At 39.7% G+C, this 22,491-nt stretch overlaps 3 protein-coding genes across 9 annotated transcripts in view; 1 reads left to right on the top strand and 2 right to left on the bottom strand.

Annotated features, from left to right (window-relative positions):
* SKA3 (spindle and kinetochore associated complex subunit 3) lies at window positions 1–9,590 on the bottom strand. 3 transcript variants are annotated; one of them, XM_062615219.1, is made up of 9 exons: window positions 9,452–9,590; window positions 9,065–9,129; window positions 8,065–8,230; window positions 6,005–6,431; window positions 2,992–3,089; window positions 1,886–2,088; window positions 1,346–1,555; window positions 1,044–1,159; window positions 1–172 (listed from the first exon to the last, which is right to left on the bottom strand). In XM_062615219.1, exons 1-9 carry the CDS (start codon window positions 9,552–9,554, stop codon window positions 139–141), a joined length of 1,422 nt encoding a protein of 473 aa, XP_062471203.1. In that variant the 5' UTR covers window positions 9,555–9,590; the 3' UTR covers window positions 1–138. The 3 variants fall into 3 exon arrangements, with proteins under 3 accessions (XP_062471203.1, XP_062471204.1, XP_062471206.1); XM_062615220.1 differs by having other exon boundaries at window positions 1,886–2,085; window positions 9,452–9,584; XM_062615222.1 differs by having other exon boundaries at window positions 6,005–6,428; window positions 9,452–9,584.
* Window positions 9,591–11,464: 1,874 nt separating this feature from the next.
* On the top strand, window positions 11,465–12,072 carry MRPL57 (mitochondrial ribosomal protein L57). The gene has a single exon (XM_062615218.1). The coding sequence runs from the start codon at window positions 11,569–11,571 to the stop codon at window positions 11,905–11,907; it is 339 nt and encodes a 112-aa protein (XP_062471202.1). The 5' UTR covers window positions 11,465–11,568; the 3' UTR covers window positions 11,908–12,072.
* A 7,219-nt stretch (window positions 12,073–19,291) lies between these two features.
* The window catches only part of ZDHHC20 (zinc finger DHHC-type palmitoyltransferase 20), a 42,623-nt gene continuing 39,423 nt past the window's right edge, over window positions 19,292–22,491 (bottom strand). For 2 of the 5 annotated variants that reach the window (XM_062615213.1, XM_062615214.1), the window contains exons 11-13: window positions 22,318–22,433; window positions 21,848–21,925; window positions 19,292–19,698 (exon numbers count right to left, since the gene is read on the bottom strand). In XM_062615213.1, coding sequence (XP_062471197.1) covers window positions 21,888–21,925; window positions 22,318–22,433 — 154 coding nt within the window. In that variant the 3' untranslated portion in view covers window positions 19,292–19,698; window positions 21,848–21,887. The remainder of the gene's footprint in view (window positions 19,699–21,847; window positions 21,926–22,317; window positions 22,434–22,491) is intronic. The other 3 variants (XM_062615215.1, XM_062615216.1, XM_062615217.1) reach the window with 3 other exon arrangements.

Raw genomic sequence — 22,491 nt, 5'->3', positions numbered from 1 at the left:
TCCATTAAAAAAAAAAAGCTTTTCCCTTATATGGCTCTTTTCTCCCACCAGTATTTTCTTCTGCTTTTTGAGCTTGTTACAATCCAGTGATAAGATTCATCAATGTAAAATAGTCTCAGCATGGTCTTCAGCTTGATTTCAGATGTTTGGCTTGAAAAGTCCAGGATATCCTCTGCAAATATATCCAGAAAAGTTCATGAACTTCTCTCAATCATATTTTGAATTAGCCAAAGACACAAACATTGAGAACTTCATTATCTTGATGAGGAAAAAAAAAGAAGGGTCAAGCTTTCCTCTATTTGACTACTTGACTACTCCAAGCATATTAAGATACTTACTTTTATCTGTCTCATTGTGGGATGCGATTATTATTTGACACTATACATGTTCCCTGTACACCTTACCTAAATAATCTGTGCTGACCCCAAGTTTAACCAATAATCAACAAGTGTAATATACATTATATTAAATCAGGAATAGCTACACTTGATCGAGTTGTCACAAATACTCAAATCAATAGAGTTATTTTAAAAGCTATTATTCCATTGTTCAAAGATTACTCATACTTATTGTAGACGAATTCATCTCGCATATTGTTCATAAGGCAGCTTTGTATTTCAAAGAACTTTGTCTTTGCCAAAATGACTATGAAATTGGTCATGTCACTTATAATAGTTTTCTCCTATTCCTCGGTTTTATTGCCTAAATTTACTCAGAAGAAAACATTCACTGGTGCTTTGATTGCCATGAAGCAAAATATGCCAAATGATGAAACAGTAAAACTCTACCTTAATTTTTTTGAGATGGGAGGATTCAAACACGATCAATTATAGTATTTGTCGATTACAACATTTGTTCTTTACAAAAAGGCAGTCAGATACCAGGCAAAGAATATTTAGTCGTATCAGTAAGAGCTATTTTTGTAGCTGAAGAGCAAGCAGCTGCATGAATTTCTACATGCATTACAGCATCTTCATAGCTTCTCCAAATTAAGTTATACATAATTTAATATACATAAGCAAATTCATAAAATCTAATCATACCTGTTCTCTTTGTTGCAGTAACCTGTGACATCACTTTCATATTTTGTAGCATTTCCTGTCTTGGTCTCCATTTCTTTGGTGTTAGAGTCTACTTTACCACTATACTTGCACAGGATCTACAGGAAACATTACAATGGAATAAAAATAATTATTTACGAACTCAAAACAGGATTACAATTTATGAATTTTTAACACGTAGCAGAGAACTCTTTCTTTTTGAAGAACAAAATTTGATAAGTGCTTTAATTTTACTATTTTGATACTAAAGCTACTTAGGGGGAAAAAAAAGTTCATCAGCTAACCTGTAGAACATCATCTGGTATCTTTGTTATTTCTGGAGGTGGAGGAGTATTGAGTAACTGGTCATAGTGTTTTATTTTGGGAGGAGACGGGTCTCTGAAATGTTTAAGATACTCAGAGTTCTCAGCAAAAGAAATGCTGTCTTCTTTGTGTTGTTTATCTGTTGCATCATTCTTTGTCACCGACTCAGTCTCCCCCCCCTGCTTCACCTCCTACAAAAGAGATATTAAATGCCTTCAGTTAATTTAATTAAATATAGTATTTATTAAGTGTTCTTACAAAGTTACCATTAGAAATATCTACAATGATGTAAGAAAAAGTAGTATTGGAAAGAAATCCTAACTGAAATTTGAAAAACCGTTTATGGTAAAGTGTGTGGTACACACTTCACATGTACAGAATTGTTATTTAAGAACTTACATGTACAGAATTGTTATTTAAGAACTTACATGTACAGAATTGTTATTTAAGAACTTACATGTACAGAATTGTTATTTAAGAACTTACATGTACAGAATTGTTATTTAAGAACTTACATGTACAGAATTGTTATTTAAGAACTTAGCTTCTGCTTTTATCCATCTTGTTTCAAAATCTGGGCACTGTGGTGTTTCTGTATGACTGGGAAGAAGCTGTTCATTTGTCTCTGGTAACCCTGATAATACTGTACTGTGTGATCTGGAAGGGATTTTCACATCAGGAGTATAGAACACAGGCATCATAGGAGAAGCCATCCAGTTAGCTGCTGAAATTAAGGGGAGGATAATAAAAATAACATACACACACAAATATATATAAACATTACCCGTTTCAGTTCCCCAAGTCTGCTAGCTTATCATATATTTGCATGTTCTAAAACACCCGAGTAATTTTAGTTAATTTTTAGTATGAGGAACCATCCAAGTTACAGAATTCCATAAAAGCTGAAAATGTAAAAAGCAGTACTAGATCTAGTGCCACTACAGCAGATAACTGAAAAAGCTCAACCTAAATCAACATTGCTTTAGCTTCTAGCATACTCAATTATTCCTGTTTGTCTGAAGTGTTCAAAGCCAGGCTGGACAGGGCTTTGAACAACCTGTCTAGTGGAAGGTGTCCCTGCCCGCGGCTGGGGGTTGAAACTAGATGGTGTTTAAGGTCCCTTCCAACCCAAACCATTCCATGATTCTATTCTACGATTCTGTTTTCAAGAGAACATATTACATCTCCTCTCACAGAAGTTTTAGCACTACTCTTGAAAGATTTAAGTTACTGTCTTGTTAGCCTCTTTCCAAACAGTTTCTTTCCCACCTTTAAAGAGATCTAATAGGGATTCTAAAGGGGGGGGGGATAAGTTGGCAAACCAGTATTTTTATTTCAAACAAGGAAAAGTTGCAGTTACAAAATGATGGATCCCTCTTCATAATTCTAGATGAATGTGAGTAGAGTAGAAGAATTAGGAAATATTTATGCTGCAGTGAGACACTTTCCCATAGAAGCCAGCAACATTCCATTTTCTTGATTTTAGTGCTCATACAATGACTGCACCTGAACTAACTATAGTGAACAAAAACCAGTTTAAAAAGTCTACCCTATGTTTACAATGCATTTACATATGCATTATATAAAAAATGCATATGTGTATTTATTTCACATTTTTTTAACTTACCATTCTCAGTTGTCACTTTTGATTTTGACCCAGGAGTGACCATGATTTTCCTGGGTGTCATGTCTTGTACAGTCACTTCATTATCATCTTTAACCAACCTGAAAACCAAAACCCTTTATTAGCTCTCAAGTAATACAAAGAAGTCACAAGTACAGCAATACTGCCAACCTGATACTTTTCTAGTATGTTTATCATCCTGCAAGTAAAAAATTTATTTCCTCAAAGATGATTTTTTCATAATTTTTCATCTGTGAGTCTACCAAACGATTTGTACCATGCAAATGTTTAGCCCAGTCACACATTTTCAAACACAGTAAGATTTCAATCCAAGGCAATAAAAACACCCCAAAATGAAATAATAAAAAAAACAAACCACCAAAAGGTGTCCAGTGTAGAACTAATTTTCTTTGACCCAGATAATCAGTTCTGTGTTGGAGGTACAGTATTTTATATTAAATTCTCTGTTGCCTACAAAAGTCCAAACAACATGAGGAAATCTTTTTGGCTGTTAACCTAGCAACATTAGTGTGAACATTAGAAGGTTTTAAATTCAATTTTAAGTTGAAATAAGTTTACTTATGTTACTCACTAGCTGACTTGAGTGAAAAGCCAGTTAACAGTAATTCCACAAAAACTGGAAACTGAAATTTTTAAGGTTCTTTTTTCACAGCCAAGATATTCTAGTGGAAGAAGGGTGTAGGCAATACCAGACAAAAAGTGGAAGCTTACCTAAACTCTACATAAAAATGTGTCTATAAGAAAATGATTTAATGTGTAAAAAGTTATCTTAACTGCAAGAACTAGGTTTAGAGCTTCTCCACAAAAAGCCTAAGCTTAAAAACCAATAAAATATCCATTTGAGGCAGTATATTTTAGATTACCACATCTCAAATTTTGAGGGGAAAAAAAAAGTAGTAACTTTTCAAGTCAGTGTTGCGTTGGAATAATTTTGGGTACCTAAAAATCATATGAGTTTTAATTTTTACAATGGAGAAAAACAAGTGTAACAATAAAACACTTTTGTTTGGGCACTTTCTGTTTTTCTTTCCTAACTACTTTGGGTTTCAGTTCTTTAGTGGGTGCATCAAAGTTCATTTTTCTTCTCACCCACTTCAAAACCAAAACCTGAAAAACAAAGTTGGAGGAGTTCACATCATCTAAATATTTTTTTGAGAACTTTGCTGCTGGACAGGTTTCAGCCAGGTACAACCCCTGCCTGCCACACCTTGGGTTTTGTGTTTATGTTTGCCGATTTAATATGCTAAGCCTTCTCACTGAGAGATGAGAGCTTTCTAAAGGTAAGAAGTTGTTGAATTGTTTCAACCTCTATCAAACAGCAAGCTGACTAACATAATGTTGCAAAATAAACAAAACAAGCCAAAATACAGTTAAACAACATTTTAACTCTACTGACTTCATGTTATGACCTCTCAGGTAATTCTGAATACATCACAATCAGTGCATGTTCCACTGTTTTGTCTTAATGATAATGTGTTGAAGAGCCATCAAGCTATAACTAATTCGCTAGAGAATTTCAATATTATCATTAGGAGTATGGAAGGCTGCTAGTGTGATTCTTTTTAAATTATACATAATCATTCTGGTGGACTAATTGTTTCACTAGAAGCTACAGAAATAGAATCTACATTTGTGGCTGTATGCATTTATAAATTACAGCCATGATTAAGGCTGATTATCACATTTAAAGCAGTTCTCATTAAATGGGGAAAGTGGTATAAAAATCGCAAGAAGTTAGTTATCAAAAGAACTTCAACTGTGTGATAAGCTGGACCTATTTTTTAGGTATTATTTGAGAATTAAATTATTGAAAATCATTATATTATTTTTAATTCATATATTTTAGGATTCAGTAACAGTTTTCCTGCTATTCCAATTCAAATACTATAGAGCTTTATAGACATTATAGTATTTACACAGCAATTTAAAAGGATCCCCAAACTATTTTAAAAGAGAATTTATCTTTTCACTTTCTCCTTCCCCCCAGTAATTTTAAATTAAAAAAAACAAACAAAAAACCCAATCAACAAAAAAACAACCAACCAACCAACAAAAAAAACAAAAAAAAAAAAAAAAAAAAAAAAAAAAAAATCAACAACCAAATCTCAAACCAACACAAAAAACCCAAATCCCCCCCCAAAATGAAACCACTGCAGTAAACTGGATATTTGGCAGATAAAGTCACGTAAGTTGGCAAATATCAGGGATTAGAAAGTTGGATTAATTCCACAATTTATTTTGAATATGGTTCTTATTGTTTGAGCAGTTCCTCTAGATACGAAGGATTTAGCTACAGAACAATGAGTTTCTTCAAAATACTCTCAGCTTTTCTAGTTGAACCTGTTGCCAGTACTAACTGTAAAAACACAATCTCACTACCTTTACAGTACCTCAGGAGTATAAAAAAATTCCTTTCACTGCTCAGGTGTTCTACACCTCACTGCTGCAAATTCTTCTTTTTTTTTTAATTTTAATTAGAGAAGTGAAAACCTGGAGGTGTCTTTTCATGTGCACACTGGAGCAAGGGGAATGTGGGACTGAATAACATAAGAGATAATACATCCTTTCCACAATAAGGAATTTCATTCAATGCTTTATATTTTTTTTCTGAGTCTATACTCCTAAAGCTTTTTAAAGCTTTAAATTGGCCATGTAATATCTACTGCAGACAAGACATCCTCAAATCCAAGGTTAAGGAAAGCAAAGATCACAGATATACTGTGCATTCCCTTTAGAAAGGGACTGTGTATGCAAGATTTTTATTGTGGTGCAATCAAGAGAAGGACTATATAGGAGTTGGGTTTTATCAGCATTTGGCACTTCAAACCAATAGACACATAGAGAGTTGAATAAAGACACAGGATTAACCAACTGGTAGACATATCACCTGCTGGAAGACAAAAAGAAGGGCAATAGCAGCAAGAAATTAATACAGCAAGAAGGCGCTACAGAAAATTCAGTAGAGAAACAATCTGATATAAAGCAGTTTACTTACTTCTTGCTTGTCTGAGCAGTTTTGTGCATAAGTGACATTGTATAATCTTCATTCATACACATGGTATGTTCACTAATGCCAAAGTGTTCCAGTTTCGGTGTTACACACTCATAATCATCCATCTTCAGCTTACATTTTGGTGTTTTGGGCAAAGTACAGGGCATCAGTGCTTTTAGTGGAGTCCTGTTTAAATTTGCTTGATGCACATTTGTTGTGTGTTGTCCTTCCACTGCACTCCAAGGCCTGTAGAAACTGTATTGTGAAAGACCAAAATCAGAAAGCCGGGGGTTACGCATCGGGTCTGCGGGCACCAGTGACTTCTCAGTACCAGCAGGCAGATCAGGTGCATCATCTGTTTTGTCTTCATCAGATTTATTCTGGACAGATGCTGTCAAATCACTTTTAACTTCTTCCTCCTCTTCTTCTGCTTGGGAAAAGTAATTAAAAAATTATAATTATGTCAGAAGTTTGTCATAATAATTTATGAAATAAATTGGGACTCCCCTCCTTCCCCCAACCTCCCATATTACTTTTTTTTACTCACTATTGTAAAGAATGGATTCCTTCTTTCATTTTAAAACAGTGAACCTGAAACTACAACAGATATCAAAAGCCCATATCAGGCTAAGCAATATTTATAATATAGGTCACACATTGACTTGATGTCACTCTATTAGTAAAATTATTTCTAGGAAAAATGGTAAGAATTTTACACAAGCATATTTTTAATAGAAATCCTCTCCCTGCATGGAGTGGGCAGCAAGTGCAAATCTTAAATATATTTATTTGGTTTTATTTCAGTGCAAGAGTGGAAATTAATAAAAAATGTAGAACATAAATGACAATAACAAAATATGTCCAGAACTGAAAATGTTTTTATAGAACAAAGGCTGCACACAGTATTAGAATGTTCATTCTCCTGAAAAATCAAAACTGAAAAAGGGTTATGAAGCAGCAACTAAAAGCCTCATGAAAGACAGTAGCTTTTTAGATAACAGTGTCCACTGCAGATATAAGCAAAGTGTAATCTGTACATTTCTGTAGCTCACAAATAATAAACTGAAACATATTTGTGAACTTCTCGATGATGCAGGAAGTGTGTGGGACAGAGGTATTTACCTTTTTATGTGTGTCAGTACTATGTATCCAGCTACACTTAGCTTAAAAATGCATCTTAAAAAGTAAATTATAGCTCTGTTTGGAGTCTTCTGTAAAGGCAGAGATAGGACAGGAAGGAAGGTGCTATAAAATCGGAGCATTCTGCCATATCTTTATAAAACACAGTTGAAGTTGCTTAACTTACAGGTGAATATGGTCCACAACCACAATTTTGTTCTGTGTATATGACTGGCCAACACTTGGGGGAAAGTTAGTTAAGGTGTGGCTTCTACAAGATTGATTGAGCCCTTGATACCAAAATGGGTAGCAGTGTGTAGTAAGGACAGCTCTAGTGTTTTAAACTCATCTAGCATATCTGGATTTTTCACAGAGATTCTGTGTACTGACTGGCTTAATGATCTCCCTCCCCTAAATGATCAAGCTACCACTGCTTGCCATGTGTCACCTGATCCTTCTATGTGCTTCTCTTGTCCCATTTGTGCTGTAGAGCACATTATTTCAAAATTTTCCCAATGATGACTTAGTTAACGGAATCATCACATATGAATATGAATTAGTTTAGATGCATCTACAACAGTTTCCCATGCATGAGAAGCTGAAGCAGCAGAATTCTTCAGTTTATAAAAACATGTTTGCTACCATGTTTTCTGAATATAACTACTACTGAAGGAAAAATACCCCAACAAAACAATAAAACCCAATCAAACCACAACACACACTAACTTAAAAGCATGCCAGGAGATCTAAATGTAAGTTTTTCTATTTGGTTTATTCCACTTGCATCAATCACAACAGAATCTTCTACTCTCTGGATATTATTATATAGCAAATAGCATAGATGCACTTGGATCTCTAATTAATAGAAATATACACAGAGCTAAAGAGAAATATTTCATAAAATTACATTTGTCTTCATGTACTGTATTGCCAAGATACATTACCTGTAGAACCTTTGACAGGTGTTTTATAGCCATTCATCTGGAACAGCTTTCTTATTTCTTCAAGATCTTCTTCATTTCTTTTCATCAATATTTCACTTGCCTTCATAAACTCATTAATTGCTTGTTTTCTAGAACAACTCTTATGAAGACTGGCATTAAAAGCTTCCTTTGGGGGCAAAAGGAAACATATTGTTTTTCGAATAGCCACATGGTAGGTGTTTACACATGTTTTGGGAATAAGTATTCAACTTCAATTCAGATGAAGATAAGCAGCAAATTTAGGCCTTATATATACACCCAAAAATTAGGTTACAAAATATCAGGAATATATAGGGCATGAGTGTACAAAAACTTACAAAAGTTGAACTAAGATGTCAGTTCATAGTATGGTAACTATTTACTGGTAACCTTTCAAAAGAAAGTATACGCTTTTAATTCATAAAATATAACAGCAATTAGTTTGGACTCTTATTCCCCATATACAAAGAATTAGTGCATAGCACTCAAGTTTATGTCCTAGATTACTTCTACACTTGCTCATTTCTATAGCCCATCTTTCCTACTTTTATTAAAAAAATAAAGAATATTCTTCACAAGTTTAACTGAATGGCTGAAAGTACTGAAACTTCTATTAAGACTTTCTTTATTCTAAGTGCTAGTCATTGAACACAGGCATACCTCTTCTGTAGCGAACTGCTGCTCCTAAATCCTTCTCCCCTATACACACGCCTTGGCACCCCATTATACCCTGTTACCTTTGTCCCCTGCTGATCTAAGTGACTGCAAACTAATAAAAACTGCTAAATCTGCTTTAAGTCATCCACAAATTCGTGGGCACTAACCTGGCATCCACAGCCATTTTGAAAACTTAGAGGTAAATGTACAAAAATAAGGGTCAGAACTGCAGATTACAGAAATCTTAGGTCAACCAAAACACAACTGTAAGTTTACACAACACCACTCCCCAAGTTTTCGAGAAGGAAGTGAGTTAAGGTGTTACCTTCAGAGAACTCACTTCACAGCAGAGATCACCTAAGACTTTCATTGGAGGTACATCTTCGTATTCTTAGATATGCATGTTCACATAAAAGGGTTTAGAATGGAAAAAGGAATATTAGAATTTTAGCACGCAAGTACGTTCTACATCAGAATGTGACCGCCTATATTGAAGATGTTGGAGTTACGTGTTAGAGTGAGCCAAGATACCCATCAGCCCACCAAAGGTGAATCTCCACACGCCCAGAGGAGCACGGAGGTATAAGGACAGGGGGAACCCAAACCAAGGGCCCCCAAAGAATAACCCCGCACACTCAGGGCGATCCCGGCAGAACCATCACCCCTGCTCCCGTGTGTGCCGCCGCGGAGAGAAGGCAAGGCCTGCGCTTACCCGTGTTCTCTCCATGTAGAGCCTGCTCCAATTGTTTCACCTCCTTCTCGAGCCTGACGGCCACGGTGCGCAGTTTACTGAAGAAGTTCCTCGACGAGTCCATCGTCTGCGGAAAACAGGAGCGCTAAAGGATCAGCGCCACAGCCTCCAACCGCGGGAACAGCCGCGAGCGGCTGCCGGAGAACTGCCCCTGGAGCGCTCCTCCCTGAGGCAGGCCGTTACTGCCCGCCGCCAGGTTTAAATCGGCGGCGGTGCGCGTGCTCCATTGGCCCCGTCAGGCCACGAGCGAGCGAGTTCTCGCGAGATCAGCAGCCCGCCGTCTCCATCTTGCTTCCCGCCGCGGGGCTGGAGCCGTCCCCGCAGTGGGTGAGTGAAGCTGAAGGTGGAGGTGGAGGGGAGGCGAGAGGAGAGGAGAGAGACCTGTTAATCAGAGCGCCTCATTCGCCCCTGGCGCGGGGTGCTTTCTTGGCGGGTTGGCTCTCTCAGCCTGGCCTGGCCCCGAACGGGCTCTGCCCCGGTGGGGAGTGTTTAGAGGATCCTTAGCTGCAGGCAGCCGTGCGCGCCGAGCCCCGCCTGGATCTCGTGGGTGCCCAGCTGCCCGGGCGGGCCCCGACGGGCAGCCGTGCTGTGTCCTGTCGCGCTTCGGCCTGTGATCCCTGTAGAGGTTGTAGCGGCCGCAGGCCTGAGGGTGAGCAGCCGGCGCTGCTGTGGGGACGGGAAAGTCCACCCTGCGTTGCTGGGAGAGGGATTAGGGCCTGCGGCAGCAAAGTCCCCGTAAAGTTCCGCAGCTCCGCTGTTAAACCCGGGCAGAGAGCGGAACATCAGCGTGCGGTTGCATCATGGGAATGGGGTATGGCGGGGTGGCCGTTTCTGGCAGTACTGTTTTGTTCCGTGTTAAAGTGCTTGGCAAACTTACTAGTTGATAAAGATACTGTGTGATGAGGGACCCAGGAGTTGGGCATCGTCAGGACTAATAGGTTAATGAAGAGTGTGCGTGTGTCGCCGTTTAAACCCAGGCTGTAAGTCAGCCACGCAGCCCTGTCACTCCCCCTCTTTCTTCCTTCCCCCCACCCCGCTCCCGGATGGACTAGGAGGAGAATCGGAAGAATGTAACTCCCACGGGTTGAGATAAGAACAGTCCAGTAACTAAGGTATAACACAAACCACTGCTGCTGCCACCAACAATAATAATGATAAGGGAAATAACAAGGGAAGAGAATACAGTATCCCTTGTCAATATGCAGCCTGACAAGAGCAGTGAACTAGCCCGGGTAACTCCCAGTTTACATCCTGGGCCTGACGTGCTGTGGTGTGGAATACCCCTTTGGCTAGTTTGGGTCAGGTGTCCTGTCTCTGCTTCCTCCCAGCTTCCCTTCCTCCCTGGCAGAGCATGAGACTCAGAAAGTCCTTGCTCAGACTAAACATTTGAGCAGCAACTAAAAACATCCGTGTTATCAGTGCTGTTCCCAGGCTGAAAGTCGAAAACACAGTACTGCACCAGCTACTAAGGAGGGGAAGAAATGACTACTACTGCTGAACCCAGGACAGTATGTCAAATCTAAACGTGTCTTAGCCTTTCCTCTTTGTTACATCTAGTTGGTCTAATAGAGAGTACTACTTAGTAGTAGTACTTTTTCTCTACAAACCAGAGTTCCCATAATTAAAATACAGGACTAGGTAATTGTTTACTAATAAGTTTATGAGGGACTGTAGCTCAAAATTTAATGCTGAGGGAAGGCCAGATCTGGATCTAGAAGATAGACTTGGAAATGCTCCCTATTTTGGCAGCACAGCTATTTGAAGAAAGAAGGAATGAAGTGAATCCTTTGTTTAATAGTATCTGGGACTGGGTTTTTCATAAATAATTTATAGAGGACAAGCTTTAATCTCTGTGATGTCAATGTAAGGATAACTGAGTGAACTCTTTAGCTAAATAAAAGATTTCCATTTCCTTTTCTGGTCTTATGCAGTATGCATTTCCACCATTGTACTGCCTACATGGTTGTATCAGGTTCTGCACTTCACAACAGTCAGTTTAAAAGCAGTGGAGTGTGTGCAGGGTTTTAAATTTTTCTGGTTAAATTTTTAATGTTTGTCCCTAAGGTAGTAAGTATTTTATGGTTTTGTTTCTATTTTCAGGCATAATGTTTTTAACAATGGTCTTATTCCGAAAGAGAATTCCTGGAAAGCAATGGATTGGGAAGTACAGGCGACCAAGAGTGGTTACCCTTGCAATGAAGCAAGCAATGATCCAAAGGTTGGAAATTGAAGCAGAGAATGAATACTGGCTGAGTCGACCTTACCTGACGCAGGAACAGGAGTACAAACATAACACAGAAGAGAGACGTGCAAGATGGGAGGCTTTCAAAAGCCGGGTGAGAGCCAAGTTGCCTGAGCACAGATATATCAGCGATGACTTAAACCACTTAAATGTGACAAGAAAGTGGACAACTTGAATAATACAGCGTATTTGTGTTTGGCATGTACTACTTGCTACCGTGGCATCTGATGCTGTACCTATTATGGTAGCTTTGTAATTCAGCGTAATACGGGTGGCTGGCAAATGAGCCTCTGCTGCGGTGTACAAAATCTCAGATTAAAACAAGGCTTGTGGAACAGTGTATGTTTTCTTATTGCCTCTTCAGAAAAGACAGCTCTTCCCATGGCACTCTGCCATCTGCCTGCCTTCTGTTCTTCAGGGGCTTTGCATAAACCAGCATGAGTTACCAGGTGCAGTGAACTAGATTTATAGCTTCATTAATTTCCTTTCGAAGGCTTGGAGAACGTACCTGCCCTGTTGAAAGGGATTATCTGCTGGTACTGACCAGGTCACTCTTACTGGTTGCTTCCCTTTCTGAAGGGGTACTTCTGTATACATCAATACATGTCTGAGGCAACTGATGATAGTTACATAGTGCTGGCTTCATCAGGCATGCAAGTACCAAGATGAACTAGAATTACAGAGGTGTATGAGGCTGGAGCTTCCGGAATACTGTAAAACATCTAGTTTTAAATTTTCTGGAAAGAATTGTTGAATTTAAATGCCAGTGTCATTGTCATGTCAGTGTCAGTTTGGGTGTTAACTGCTCTCTTAAGAGATAATTTATGATCTAAAAGGAACACAGCTGATTTTTGTTTGAGTGGCAGTCTGACTTCTAGGTCATGTTTAGCATCCTGAAGGACATAGTAAGCCACAAGCCAGAGGTTTCTTAGTTCCCCTCTCAAGACCAAGTGACCTGAAGGAGTCAGGAGTGCGTCATCTTAGGTTTGTTACAGCTGGAGTGTAAAAAACGGTATGGTTACAAAATGCTTAAACCAGGCAGGTTTTCTCACTGATCCAACACACACATGCTACAGCTAAGCCATTTTCAGATTCTTTCACATACTTCTTTTATTAAGTTGATGTTGCATTCACTGGTGAATTCAAGTGTCAAGTCCATTCAGTTTTATCACATTGGAAAAGAGGCCTAAAATGGTACAACTCTTTATTTCAACACAAACTGTAATTTGGAAAAATATGAACAGGTCTGAACACTGATGTACAAAATCTTGAATGCACTTTTAGTGGCTATAAATGGCTTAAGATGACATTTGTGGGAGAGTATACATATGGGGAAATTGCACAATATGATTAAAAAATAAAGGAACTTCCAGGCAAAGCAGTGTGATTTTGTATTTAAGTAATTTATAAAAGCCCCTTTTAAAAAGTTACTTCAAGTAATAAATGGCAACATGTTTTCTCTGTGCATAGGACTAGTCCTATCTGTAACATATAAAAAAATAAAATGTGCTGTTATTACATAGATATTTTACACTTCACCTCAGATTTCAATACAGCTCACGACAAGTTTAGGCAGCACAATTAAAAACAAGCACATGGAAGTAGAACAGTTGGGACATTGTGAGTAGTGCAAATGTTAAAGACCCTTGTTGGCAAATACAACCATAACTGCAGAGAGAACCTAGTGACATTTCAGCTGTCCAGGTTAAAGAGGGGGCAGGTGTCACAGCAGGGATGCTGCCTCTTTCCATGGTAGTTTGATGACTGTAAATTGATCAGAAAGGAACTTGCTAAGCACGAGAGTTGTCAGCTAAGCAACGTAAAGGGAAGGGAAATCTGCATGTTGCTGTTAATGCTTTGGTGCCAACAAAGGTGATTCCAGCACTTCATTCCCCAACACACCTGCCTGACTGCTGAGCACATGCTGGTTCCTAGGACAGGGTATGGGAAACACCCAAACCAAAGAAAACAATCCTGTAAACAGTCAGACTTCACTACCTCATTTAAATAAGATTCAAGTAATTTCTGCAGAAAACAGCCAAACACTGGTTTGAATCTGCATTAAAAATGACTACAACTTGCAGCTTTGTTACATTTCATGAGTGATGGAATTAAGAAAAATAAATATAAAAAGCTGTCTATATATACAAAATAAATTGATAGAAATTACTGTACTAAGCATGTTCAGTGTTAAATCACTTCCTATGCAGCTGCCCTCTTTGGTGCCATTTAGGGCTAAAAGAGCCTCATGATGGTGGTGCACACCTAGCTATTTGGTTGGTACTGTGAAAGACTTGACTTTATCTGCATGGAGTGAAAGTAGCTGCTGCTTGGAGCCTCTGGAAATGCATACTTGGATGCCTCAGCTGTATACGGTGGCCTCATAGAACTTAATAAAGCTCAAAATTGTTTTTAATTTTTTTATTAAATATGGTCAGTCAGTGCTTCAGATCCAGGTGGGTCTGGTTAATCAGTGTCAGAATCTGTGACTTGGTAAATCTGCCAGACACTAATGCTGCTGTAAATGCTGGTCTTTAACTCTTCTTGGGGCTCTGGTAAGCTAGAAGTGGACCATACTTAGATCAATCAAGAACTTCTTTGAGTGCATACTGAATAGTACCGAACGTAACCAAAACCTCCAAATGCTGGAAGATTAGTTGCAGTAACAGAAGAGCCACAAGAGGTCAAATGAGGGAAGGAACAGTATCTGAATAGTATAGCCATTTAGCACCCTGGAGAATAGGGATGGTTTCTAAGAACAGTACCAAAAGCAGTTTGGAACCTGCAAATTCCACATTCGAGAGACAGCTTTAACAAAGTTACTGTAATCTCAAATCATTAAAAATAGAAGTTCCCAAACTCTCTAAAATAACCCTCTGAATATTTAAAGTGGAAGTTTTTAATCAAAGGCTTGTGATGTACATAACCAGTGGGTGACACTGCAGGAAGCCTGTTACGACAGAAAACAACCCTTCTTCCTGCCCTGTCAAGTGCCTTTGGTAGAAGCAGCAATGGTGTGTGGTGTGCACTCTAAATAGATAATCCTAAGGGAAAAAAGTTTTAAGTATTTTCTATTAATGCATCTTCTGCCTCCTCATGTTCACAGGTACAGGTTTATCATCACAAGACATTTCAGAAACCTAGAGGACAATTCACACTGAAATCTTGCCCTGCCTCAGGCTTCTTTTTTTTTACACCGGGAGTTCAGTAACATTCTGCATATATGACTTGTGTGTGTATGGGGATTTTTTTAAAAGAAAAAAACAGAATTACTAAAGCATAGTTTCTAATTGCAGCCAATGTCAGCTATCCTGCAATAACTACTACTTATGGCTTGCAATAGTAATTTGATGGATCTAAAAGCTTAAGGGCTGTTACTTTTAGTGGCAATCTAGGTATTTTCAAGAATGCTGATGCACAGTATGTTAAAGCACAAACCCAGCATGTACAACATGACCTAGCACAATGAACAGTTGGTTTCTCAGGATCCATCTTCCCCCTGCTCTTCTTGCTGCAGTCACTGCAAGTTTTCAGCGGATGGGGCAAAGGGCCCATTTCCTGGAGTACCCCCTGATAGTCCCCAGCCACTGCCAGCAGCAGTACCAAAGTTTGCTTGAGCTCAATTGCCAAAGAGCTGCTTGCCCTCCCCAACTCAGCAGGTGGTGAGCAATTATACTGTGCAGCACTTGTGGTTCTTGGGCTTTATTCCTCTCTCCCTCCTTTTCATTAAAATTATTATTATGCTTTATTTTAGTTATTAAATTGTTCTTAATCCAGGGCTTTTACCTTTGTCTGGTTCTCCCGATCCCACCAGGGATTGCTTTTTCCAAGCTCAAGATCGGAGCATCCCGACACGTAGGAAGTCAAGGAAGAGGGCCAGGAGACCTGCGTGGCTAAATAGGGAATTGCTGGGTATGCTCAAGTGGAAGAGGAGAGTTTACAGGTCATGGAAGGAGGGGCTGGCCACTTGGGAGAATATAAGGCTGCTGCTAGAGGATGTAGGAAGGCAGCTAGGAAGACTAAGGCATCCTTAGAATTAAATCTTAGAATTAAACCTGGCGAGAAGGGTCAAGGACAGCAAAAAGAGCTTTTTCAAATATATGGCAGATAAAACTAACACCAGAGGCAATGTAGGCCCACTGATGAACGGGATGGGTGCCCTGGTGACAGAAGATACAGAGATGGCAGAGTTACTGAATGCCTTCTTTGTCTCTGTCTACTCTGCTGCAGGCAGTCCTGAAGAGCCCTGTACCCCGGAGACCTTAGATGAAGTCAGGTCAACGGAGCAGTTTGCCTTAGTCGATGAGGAATGGGTTAGAGACCAGTTGAGCAATCTGGACATCCATAAATCCATGGGTCCAGATGGGATGCACCCGCGGGTGCTGAGGGAACTGGCGGAAGTCATTGCTAGACCACTCTCCATCATCTTTACCAAGTCTTGGGAAACGGGAGAGGTGCCTGAGGACTGGAGGAAGGCAAATGTCACTCCAGTCTTCAAAAAGGGCAAGAAGGAGGACCTGGGTAACTATAGACCGGTCAGCCTCACCTCCATCCCTGGGAAAGTGATGGAACACCTTGTCCTTGGTGCCATCTTAAGGCATATCAAGGATAAGAGGGTTATGAGGGGCAGTCCACATGGCTTCACCAAGGGGAAATCATGTTTGACCAATCTCTTAGCCTTTTGAGGAAATAACACGGTGGATGGATAATGGCAGAGCGGTGGATGTGGTCTACCTTGACTTCAGCAAAGCATTTGACACAGTCTCCCGCAGCATCCTCACAGCTAAATTGAGGAAGTGTGGTCTGGATGATCAGGTAGTGAGGTGGACTGCGAACTGGCTGAAGGAGAGAAGCCAGAGAGTTGTAGTCTATGGGGCTGAGTCTAGTTGGAGGCCTGTAACTAGTGGAGTGCCTCAAGGGTCAGTACTGGGACCGGTATTATTTAATATATTCATCAATGATTTAGATGAGGGAATTGAGTGTACTATCAGCAAATTTGCTGATGACGCTAAGCTGGGAGGAGTGGCTGACACGCCAGAAGGCTGTGCTGCCATCCAGCGAGACCTGGACAGACTGGAGAGTTGGGCAGGGAATAACTTGATGAAATATAACAAGGGAAAGTGTAGAGTCCTGCATCTGGGCAGGAACAACCCCAGGTTCCAGTATAGGTTGGGGAACGACCTGTTAGAGAGCAGTGTAGGGGAGAGGGACCTGGGGGTCCTAGTGGACGACAGGATGACCATGAGCCAACACTGTGCCCTTGTGGCCAAGAAGGCCAATGGCATCCTGGGGTGTATTAGAAGGGGGGTGGTTAGTAGATCGAGAGAGGTTCTCCTTCCCCTCTACTCTGCCCTGGTGAGACCCCATCTGGAATATTGTGTCCAGTTCTGGGCCCCTCAGTTCAAGAAGGACAGGGAGCTGCTGGAGAGAGTCCAACGCAGGGCAACTAAGATGATTAAGGGAATGGAGCATCTCCCTTATGAGGAAAGACTGAGGGAGCTGGGTCTCTATAGTTTAGAGGAGACTGAGGGGTGACCTTATAAGTGTCTATAAATATATAAAGGGGGAGTGTCACGAGGATGGAGCCAGGCTCTACTCAGTGGCAAACAATGATAGGACAAGGGGTAATGGGTACAAACTGGAACACAAGAGGTTCCACTTAAACTTGAGAAGAAACTTCTTCTCAGTGAGGGTGACGGAACACTGGAACAGGCTGCCCAGGGAGGTTGTGGAGTCTCCTTCCCTGGAGACATTCAAAACCCGCCTGGACACATTCCTGTGTAACATTATCTAGGTGTTCCTGCTCCGGCAGGGGGATTGGACTAGATGATCTTTCGAGGTCCCTTCCAATCTCTAGCATACTGTGATACTGTGACAAGGGAAGCAAACACGTGGCTGTGTGGTACCCAGGTGCTGTCCAGGGTTAAACAGTGACAGCATGTATGTATTACCTCAGCTGTAACACACTAATGTAGTAAAAGCCATATGATACCCTAGGTCCTCCATTAAAATTCCACCAGTGTTTGGGGCTGCAAATTTTGGTATTCAGAACAAGCCACTTAAACATGCAGCCTTCTATCTCTATCATCTCCTTCAAGAAATTTTCCTAGTGCATTACTGCTGCAAGCTGATGTTCAGATGAGCACTTCTCACTTGACACTTGAGAAAAAGCCAAACCTCCCAGCTTAATGTGTAGCAAATGTTTTTGTAAGTTTTAAAGTTAGCAAATGCAAAATTCCTTGTACAAAGCTCGAAAAAACATTCTGCAACTTTTATAAAACACGCAAGTTTGGACCATTACTTCTATCTCAAGAACATCCAACCGTGACCAAATCATGTTCATCAGTTCTCAAAGTGTTCTTGTTCTAGAAGATTAATATCCAAGAAAAAAATATTATTTCCAAAGAAAAAAACCCCAACTTGTTTTAAACCTTACAGTACTCGATACCTTATTAGATCCATCATAAACATATTACTGGACTACTACCTTCAGTTTGTATGAAAAGGGCTCACATCTGTTTATTATCAGCATCAGCTGAACATCAGAAAAGTTACACTCAGGGAAGTCGTACTTGTCATTTTTTCCAGGTGCAAAATTCTAACACCTCCCAAAGAGGAGACAGCAATCTTCTATAGAGGAGCAAGGGGAAAACCACCCCTGTTGTTTGCCGTTTGTCTTGAGCTTAGGATGGACTTTATTCCGCACACAGGAAATATTTTGCCTTTTGGGAACAGGTACATCTCTGCATGAAGCACTCAATCTTTAGCAATTTCAGCATCACAAACTGGACTTGAAGATGGCAGACTAAAGGCTACAGATTTTCAGTGCGTTAATACTGATGTACAAGCAAACACTAATTTTCACATAAGTACTTGATGTTTGTTTATATGGTACTTTAGAGCAAATAAAAAATTGTGCCTTTATTAAAAAAGATAAAACAAATACATAACACAGTATTTCTAAACCATCAAGAGTCCCACAGAAAAAGCAGTACTCTTCCAGTTCCATTTTCTAACAACACACAATTACAATAAAGTTTTCCTCAGGGGTACTTTACCATTTTGTTACTGCCTTATATAGAACGCTGCAAACATTATCAGAAAATGTAAGAACTCTTAATTCATTTTTGGATTGGCTTTTCTTTGTATGCTGATAGACAAGTGTTGGAAAATAATCATGTTTTTTTCAACAAAAAAACAAGTTTGCTTCTTTAAGCTACGTTCTTGATATTGTTAAATAAATCAAGTTAAAATAAGGAGAGGTATCAATCCTATAGCAAGAAAGCAACACCCAAGTAAAAGGCTTTTACACTGTTGGCATTGCCTTGCTCCAAAGCATAGCCAGCAGAAGGAATCCTCAGTCCTGAAAGACTTGCAGAGCTATAATCATGGGGTAGACTGGTTAACAGAAGAGGGGAGAAGAAAGAATTCATCGAGTCCCTTCCCCATCCTCTGGTGTTTGAACTACAAATAGTCCCACTTCAGACTCACTGTCCATGCTCTATGTTGATTTTTTCTTTCCCTTTTTTTTTTCCTCCTTTTTTTTCTCCTTTGTCTTTTTTCTTTGTTGCTGAAGAGACCTGCTATGGACGTGACTTCTGCAGTGCCTAAGGTAAGAAGTTTGCCTGTGGGTGGGGTAGGCGTCTCTGCAATCAACCCCCACCACTGCAACATAACAGAAATGCATAGTTCCCCACTCTGGACCTTGTGCATCCAAGCAGGGCACTTCAGGATTTGGCCCTTTGGTAGCAGTATATAATTCAGTGTTGCATAAATGCACATTAAGAATCTTAAGGCATCTGTCTTAACTTCCCTGCTCTGTAATAGTGCTTACAAGAATCCACTGTACTGTGCAGAAACTTCAATTTCTTGTCTCTTCCCAAAATGTTTGTGTTCCATATTTTACAGATCAACTTCTTCCAAACAAAATTAAGTAATATTCAAGCACAAGATGCGTTGCAGAAACCTAGTGAAACAAAAAAGGTAATTAATTAAATTGTACCATTAGTTTTGAAAAACAGATCAGTGTGTTACAAAAATGCAGGTAGGTAACTTCATTTACAGACCGCTCATGCAGGACAGCAGTGAAGGTAATGTCAGCTTGAAATTGCTTTCTGGGAGGTGTAGAATTTTTTGCTTTGTTTTAGTCTTGTTTTAAACAGCTTGTATTTTAGAAAATTATCTGCACTGAGAACCTCAATCCATCACCACTGACCTGTGGCTGAAGTCTCTTGAATCTCTGATTGACAAGAACTGTGCATTCATTTTGAATCAAACTGACAGATACGGGGACACAAATGCCATTTGCCTTAGTGAGGCTGGGGAACTGACCTTCCTTTGCCAATCACATTCTTTTTTCTAGAATAATCTGGGAATTTTATTTTTCAGCCATGACTCTGACTGCTTCTGGTGTGTGTTAAAAATTGAAAAATACAACTACTGTTCTGTTCCAGAGTATACAAAAGTGCATGGAACAGATGTTGGATCTCACTGCTATTGCACAGTTGCTTACGATTGCAAGAGGACAGGAATTAACCATTTTGGCCTTCAGAAACTGTGATCAAATCCAACTGAATTCAAAACAGCTGGATCACTGGGCTACTGAGTTAATTGTTGTGTGAGGTAACACCAAAATGCTTTTGCTTTGGGTGAAATTATGCACATTTATTTATACAACTTTTTAAAACTACAGCATTTTGGGCAAGAGTGACACAAAAAGTACTCAACCTTCCCTTATCAAACTTGGTCTGAGTTTAGGAAGAGAGGCAGGATAGGAAGGAAATTAATCCCAAACTATTATCAGTTAATTGTCTAGCTTAAGCCAGTCACACTCCCTCTGTAGGTCAGTGGAAAGAAAGCTTAAGACTTTGCTCTAATTCTCTACCAAAGGCTGCTGGGGATGAACACTCTCAGAAGATACCTGTCCCTTTCTGTGAAGAGTATAAAGCCTTAGGAACCTGTTTAAGATCAGATTAATTTTTATATAGCTAGAGGCTGAATGGAGTCCCTTGCTTGGGACATGCATTTGCACATTTATATCGTGTTTGTGAAGGGAAAACTCATCACTGGTGGGTTCTCATGGTTGAGTAGGTTTTTCAGAAGTACCACCCACTAATCTAATTTTGGCTTTGAATGAGTTTACACTGAGCAGGCTGACCAAGCATCACACCATCCCCCACAAAGACCTTTTAAGACAGATTTTTTTCTTGAAAACAAACCAAAACTGTTCCCAAAACAGTGATTCTAAGTCAGAAGTCTTATTAAAGAAAAAGCATGATCATAAAATTACTGAGTTCACAAAGCTCAAATACTGTGTTTTCTGTCCAAAGACAATGGCAGTTCTTTGCAAGTTCTGTCTCTCATCTGGAAAAGAGGGAAGGCAGGGGTGTGTGTGAACGACTCAGCCTTCAGCATCGACAGTTGCTAGTTATCCAAGTAAAATGTTTCTCCTCCAGAAAGGAAAATTTAAAGGGAGCTTATAAGCTCACCACAGTATGAACTCAATGTTTAGTCACTGGAAATACACCACAGAAGTTTTCATACATGCAGCAGCACTCACTGTATTTCCTAATTGCCAAGTGCCCACAGAGCTCTTACATAAAAGATCACTGTCAACTCCAAGTATGACGAAGCAGTCCCTACGCAGACACATTATTTATTTACCTATTGACCCACCTTCCTTGTGCGCACACAGCTTCTTAAAAGCATAAGAGCAGAGCATACCTACCAATACATGATTAAAACCAGAGAGTTCAGGAGCTGTTCCTTTAGAACAGTACTTCCCCAAGACACAGCTTCATCTTGAAACTGGCTATTTGTCAGATTAGATTCTTCTCCCTGGTCAGGTAACAAATCCAGCACTATCCACTTAAATCTAAATTACAGGACTAGTACGACTCATCTCAGATCTAGCCAGGCCACGTTTCCTGCACTACAGCATTACTCCCATTCTTGCCTTCTTAACAGCCATTCTGAGTTTTATTTAGACCTTCCTATTACTCATCCAACTCAGAGGACTCCTCTGCGCTCAATGACTACTAACTTCTAACTTCAAAACGTCTATTTTAGTTTACTCATACACATACAGAAATGGCAAGCAATTATGTTGGTCTTACCTGTTTCTCACTGAGATGGCTGGTTAGTAATAAACTCAGATCAGCTTTCCAATGAAACTATAATATGCTTTTTTGCACCTAAAATGTGAGAGAATCTCAATTATGTGTTTTTGCAGAGTTGCACAACAAATAGCAAAGTCTTCAAACCAGAAAGCACATTTATCATGTTGTGCCTGTTTTAGAAAAGTATTTTCCTCCCCCTAATCCAATGGAAAATATCCAGTATTACAACACAAAGTGCAAAAGCAGGAATTACCTATCCATTACCTTAGCGTAATGACTCATTTTGGAGGAGACCATGGGACACAAGTTACCCTTAACTTCTAAACATGCTGATGTAATTCTATGGAACATATTTTCTTCTACTTGATTTCAACCAATTCCTAGGGACTATTTAGACCTAAAAAAAATTGAAAGACCCACCACAAGCAAAACCATAGAATCATCAGAAGTTTTACAGCACAAGCTACCTGATTTAACATTTTCCTCTTCAGGGCCACTTTCCACCCACTGACTGTCACTGGTTAGCAATCGATTTTGTGATTCACTGAGTGGTCGAGTAGGAAAGGACTGATTTGGTCCAGAGCTGAGAAGTAAGCAAAGTCAACAGGAATTCCATAATGGCAGGAACTGCTTATTTCAGA

This window comes from Pezoporus occidentalis, unplaced genomic scaffold (genome assembly GCF_034315485.1).
Source record: "Pezoporus occidentalis ecotype Australia unplaced genomic scaffold, CSIRO_AGI_Poc_V1 ctg18, whole genome shotgun sequence".
In the NCBI taxonomy this organism is placed as follows: Eukaryota; Metazoa; Chordata; class Aves; order Psittaciformes; family Psittacidae; genus Pezoporus; species Pezoporus occidentalis.
This window is presented reverse-complemented; position numbering and strand designations above follow the sequence as displayed.